The 5,523-nt window shown below is 62.2% G+C and overlaps 1 protein-coding gene across 1 annotated transcript in view; it reads left to right on the top strand.

Annotated features, from left to right (window-relative positions):
- The first annotated feature begins 680 nt into the window (after positions 1–680).
- The window catches only part of AMZ1 (archaelysin family metallopeptidase 1), an 8,725-nt gene continuing 3,882 nt past the window's right edge, over positions 681–5,523 (top strand). The window contains exons 1-4 of the mRNA XM_077758773.1: positions 681–984; positions 2,174–2,341; positions 4,606–4,734; positions 5,056–5,226. Coding sequence (XP_077614899.1) covers positions 681–984; positions 2,174–2,341; positions 4,606–4,734; positions 5,056–5,226 — 772 coding nt within the window. The remainder of the gene's footprint in view (positions 985–2,173; positions 2,342–4,605; positions 4,735–5,055; positions 5,227–5,523) is intronic.

Here is a 5,523-nt window from a genome sequence, read left to right as displayed (position 1 = left end):
CTCCCTATTTATAGTCTTCCGTGTTGGGCACGTGTGCCTGAGCCCCACATGTGCCGGGAAACTGCTGGGTCTGGGGGTGGCCTGTCCCCCCCACCCCCATGCTCTCGCGGCTCTGGCTGGCCTGGTGCCTCGGGGGTCTGGGGCTGGTCCTCAGGCGACGGGCCGCTGGGAGGGCTGGTAGTCGGGACGATGGGGTGCCCTCGGCCTCACAAAGGGGCAGGAACAGCTGGTTTCCTTCTTGGGGGGCCCTCTCCTTTGTAGGGGTCCCTACAGCGGTGGAATAGTTGCCCTTCCTGGGCGCCCCCTCCCATCTGAGGGTGAAACGGGTGAGAGAGTGGGTGCCTGGGCTCCTTGANAGGACCCTTCCCTGGGCCGGGGGCTGGTGCTAGAGCCCGGGCGGTGGCACGGGCGCATCCTCCTCTCCTGCCTGAGCGAATGGGCCGTGTGCTCAGTGTGCGTGTCTTCCTCCCCAGGGTGCTGCCAGGCCTCAAGGTGTCCATGCCACGCCCTGCGGTCACCAAGGAGGCCCGAAGCCAGGAAGGGCCCTGGGCTCAGCGTCCGTCTCTGGGGAGCCTTCAGCTGTTCTGATCAGCCTGCAAGAAGGTTCTGGAAGAGATCGTTGCTGTCCCCTGGGGGGTTCATGGGCAACAGCAGGGGCTCGCCGGAGCTGCCGGGCCGCCATGCTGCAGTGCAGGCCGGCCCAGGAGTTCAGCTTCGGTCCGCGGGCCCTGAAGGAGGCGCTGGTGTCCAGCGACCCGGCCCTGCAGCGCCTCTACGCCGCTGCCTTCACCCCAGCGGAGAGGCTGTTCCTGGCCGAGGCCTACAACCCCCAGAGGACCCTCTTCTGCACGCTGCTCATCCGCACAGCCTTCGACTGGCTCCTCAGCCGCCCAGAGGCCCCCGAGGACTTCCAGACCTTCCATGCCTCCCTGCTGCCCCGGAGACAGAGCCCTGCCCGGAAGCATATCTACCTGCAGCCCATAGGTATGAGGCTGGGGGGGGTCATGAACCCTGCAGGGCGGGGCCCACAAGTGGGTGGGCCTCTTGGAGCCACCAGCACCCCACTGGGCAGCCAGAGGCTAAGTCCGGTCCAAGGCAGGGTGTCTGTGCCTGGGGCCCAGGCAGGCCCCAAAGGAGGGGGGCCCGCGTTGGCGGTCGGCCGGGCAGGGAGGACCCACTGGGATCAGGCTCTCTGCCCACCCAGCGGGGCCCTTTGCAGGCACCTTGCCCAGGTGTGCCACCCCAGGCAGCGTGCTGGGGGCCCTCCAGGGACTGCTTCCGCCCCAGCCCATCTGCCCTGTGTCACAGGCAAGGAAACGGGACCGGCGAGGTCACCTGACCCGCTCAGAGCACAGAGCTGGCGATGACAGAGATGGGGTTTGAGCGCAGGCCTGGGTGACCCCGAGGCCATGCTGGGGAGGCTGACCGGGCCTGGCGAGGGTGAGGGCTCTCCTGGGAGGTCAGCGTGCTCAGGGCAGAGACAGTGGTGCCCGGCTGAGCAGAGGCAAGCCGAGCCTGAGCGGAGCAGAGGGGGGCAGAGGCCTGCAGACGCCCCCGTCTGCCACCACCATGCAGCCCGTCCGCCACCCTGGCTGGGGCTACTGCTTGCAGCCCACTCCCAAAATGCCGCTGTGTTCCTGGCCTGGCCACCAGCCACCAGTGCTTCCCAAACCCTACTGAGCAGACACGCAGGCACCTTGTTGAAGTGCAGGTTTTGGGTCCGAGGTGGGGTCTGGGGCTCTGTTTCCAGCCAGCGGCCAGCCCGGGGACCCTGCAGCCAGTCCCAGGGCCTCCTGCTTTCCGCCCTTGCTCTGTGCCCCTCTGTCCTGAAACACAGCCTGGTCGGGGCTCCCCCAGGGACGCCTGGCCAGGGCTCCCCCAGGGATGCCTGGCCGGGCTGCTGGGCCTCACCTGCACCTTACCCGGATCCCACTCTCCTGCCAACCGGCCAGCCTCAGCCTGGGGGACTTTGGGCACCAGACAGGCCCCCCTGCACCTCCTTGAGGGGCTCCCCACTTTCTAGACCTCTATACCGGGGCATTGACCTTTTTTCCATATTTCTCCTTTCTGTGGAGGCAGGTCCCGGTCGGCCTCATTTGCAAGCGGCCGGTGCTGGGTGGGTGGCCGGGTGCTGGGCGCGGGCGGGGCGGGCTGATGTGCTGTTCGTCCCCAGATCTGAGCGAGGGCCCGGCGGGTGGCGCCCTGCTGGAGTACCTGCGGAACTGCACGGAGGCCTTTTTCCTGGGCTTGCAGGTCCGGTGCCTGCCCTCAGTGGCGGCTGCGTCCATCCACTGCTCCTCACGCCCCAGCCAGGACTCCGACAGACTCCAGCTCCACACTGGTGGGTGATGAGCCTGGCAGGGCTGGCTCAGGCCACTGCTACTTTTCAGCGGGCCCCTTCCACGAGGCAGAAGGCAGGGGGGGAGATGCCCAGGGGAAGGAAGGAATCCTTGCCCCCTTTCTTTGTGGGAAACTGCTATTTCCCAGCCTTTTAAAGAGGAGGCTGAAACAAGCCTCCTTCCCCGTCTGGAGGCCAGGTGACTGGCCCTGTGTGCACTGGAAAACCCCAGGTTGTGATGAGCAGGTAAAGTGAGCCCTTCTCGGGCCGCCTGTCACCCTTTGGTCCTGCACGTGTCCAGCCCCCGCCAGTTCCCAGGGTCACTGGCAGCTGGAGAGTGGCCGGGCGGCGGGGCACAGATGAGCTGCGGGCTCTCAGATGTGTGGGGCACCTGGACTCCAAACTAGGGAGGGGGCTGGGTGCTCCGGGGCCGGAGGGCACCAGTGTCTCAGCAGTGGTGGGTGACTCCTCAGCACCCTCCTCCGGCCCCCCCTCTCTGCCCACGCCGGGCTCCCATGGATGTGCGCTAATCCCCTGCTCCATCGTGGGCATCTTTTCTCTCCTTGTTCTCTCTTCCTTCTCTCGCAGCTCACTGGTTCTCTAACTGACACGGCTGTGAAGCCTGTACATCGAGTCCCTAAGTTCAGTTATCCCCTTTCCATTTCTGTAGTTTATAGCGGGTTCTTTCTCAAATCAGCAGTGTCACTTTTGGTTTTTGAATGTTTTTCATTTATTTATTTATTTTTTTGAGAGGGAGAGTGCAAGCAGGGGATGGGCAGAGAAAGGGAGACAGAGGCTCTGAAGTGGGCTCTACACTGACAGGCTGCCCACGCGGAGCCCCACGTGGGGCTCCAACTCCTAACCATGAGATCATGACCTGAGCCGAGGTCATGCGCTCAACAGACTGATCCATCCAGGTGCCCCCTAGCAGTGTCACTTTTTAAAAATACCAATTTCCTGCTAAAATTTAAGTTCAGTGTTGATACCCACAAACACAGTTGCTTCTTGATTCTGTCTGGACGTGCTGGTGGTGACCTGTGGTCTTTCCGGGTTGTCTGGTTGGATTGCGTGTCTTGGTATTTTTCGTTGTCAGCTGGACATCTTACCTGGGAACTTAGTTTACTTTTTAGAAGATCGAGTGGCCTTGGCTGATGTGACTTGCCCTAGAGGGGATTCTGTTTCTCCTCTGCAGGCACCTGTGGGTGCACAGCCTTTCTGGCCCCCCTGCTGCCCGGGAGCCCAGTCTGCTTCAGTCCTCTCCCTGGTTCAAATTACTCACCAGGTCTCTGATTTTTTTTCTTTTTTAAATGCCTTTTTAAAATTCCTATGTAGCGAAATTCCCCGTTTTGTGTGTAATGGTCCCGTGACCCAGTTGCCACGATAATCAGATGCAGAAAAGCTTGTTTCACCTCCCAAGACATGGTGGGTGTTCCCTGTGGCCACGTCTACTCCTACCTTCGGTGCTTTAAGAAGCCGTGTTGTGTATTTCACTGGGCTTATCTGGTTCTCTGCGGCGGGAGGGCTGATCTCAGTCCTGTGTGTGACAGGGAGCTCTTGGCTGGGACAGGTGTCGTCCTAACAACATGTTCCTTTCTGTGTCCCAGGCTTCAGGTTTGATCACTCTGGGACCCTCTCCTGGCTGTGGACTGTGTTGGCCCTGCCTTTGTCCCCAGCCTTCAGGACACTGTCCTGTTTCAGGCTTGGTCCCTGAGTTCTGGGTCTCCCACCACAGCACCTTCGGACCTCTCTGTGTCTCTTCTGAGGACCCTTATGATTGCACTGAGCCCTGGATAATCCAGTATCCATTTAACACCTCCAATTTAATCCCATCCACAGAGTCCCTTCTGCCACGTGAGCACCACATTCATGGGCCCTGGGACTAGGATGCAGGTGTCTCTGGGGCCATTTCCCCTGAATAGGGGTCCCATTGCTCAAGTGGCCTTTTTGGCATCCCCGCTTGGATGTCTCTGGCCATCTCAAGCGCCATGTCCAAAATGGCTCTCCTGAGATTTGGAAGTGGAGTCCCTGAGCTCCTACTTGGCTGTGTGACCCTGAGGCCCAGGTCCAGAGCCCCTGCTGTGCATCGTGTGGCTGCTTGCAGTTCTTGGCCTCAGAGCACCGGGGTGGAGTGCCCCCACCTTGCGCTTGACCTTGGGGAGGGCTGGTCAAGGCAGAGGAGGAGGGGATGGCAGGATTTGCCCACTCTTGGGAGACGGGGGCCCTGCCGCTGCCGCCTAATGCCCCCTTGGGCTTCGCTCTCCCCTCAGACGGAATCCTGTCTTTCCTGAAGAGCAGCAAGCCGGGCGATGCACTGTGCGTGCTGGGCCTCACGCTGTCTGACCTGTACCCCTGCGAGGCCTGGAGCTTCACCTTCGGCAAGATCCTGCCAGGGCACGGTGAGCCAGGGCCCCTGCAGCCCGTGCTCATGGGGGCTCACCCGGGGTGTGGGCCATTCCTCCTGGGGATGATGCACATATATGGATGGAAACCGCTGCTCTTGAACGTGCAGCCTCCGGCTCTTCCTGCTCCCGGGCAGGGAGCCACTGCGCCGCCTTGGGCGTCTGCCTCAAGGCCACCTCGGGTGGGCAGGCCGCAGGGCTGGCCTTCAGGACACATGCATCCTGAAGATGCAGAGGGGGCTTTGCTCCTGCGGCCCTCCCCCCCAACGCCCCCGTGTGATGCAGACCGTGACCCCTCGTGTCTCCACCTCTCCCCAGAAGTGGGCGTGTGTAGCTTTGCCCGGTTCTCGGGGGAGCTCCTGCAGTCGGGGCCCGGTGCCGCAGAGCCAGCCCTGGTCCAGGCGGCAGCGGATGGCCCTGAGACGCCCGTGCAGGACAGAGACCAGACGCTGTGCTTCAGCGCCCTGGGGATGGTCCAGTGCTGCAAGGTGGGTGTGGAGGCCAGGGCGTCAGGGTCCCTGCACAGACGCAGGGAGAAGATGGGACAGGGAAGAATGGAAGGCCTGGGGACCCTGCCCATTCTAGGAAGGTGCTAAGAATGTGCATTCAGACACAAGCAGGGGAGTACACAGCCACTGAGTCCTCTGTCCAGCCCTCACCCTGAGGCCCTGGCTTCCCTGTAGAGAGGACAGGAACCAAGGCGCAGCACTGCCCAGATCTTTGCCTGAGGTCATATGGCTGTGAAGTGGGAGGGCTGGGATTCGACCCCGGGTCTGTTCCACCGCC

The sequence above is a fragment of the Crocuta crocuta genome, unplaced genomic scaffold, assembly GCF_008692635.1.
Source record: "Crocuta crocuta isolate KB4526 unplaced genomic scaffold, BGI_CrCroc_1.0 scaffold273, whole genome shotgun sequence".
NCBI classification, from domain to species: Eukaryota; Metazoa; Chordata; class Mammalia; order Carnivora; family Hyaenidae; genus Crocuta; species Crocuta crocuta.
This window is presented reverse-complemented; position numbering and strand designations above follow the sequence as displayed.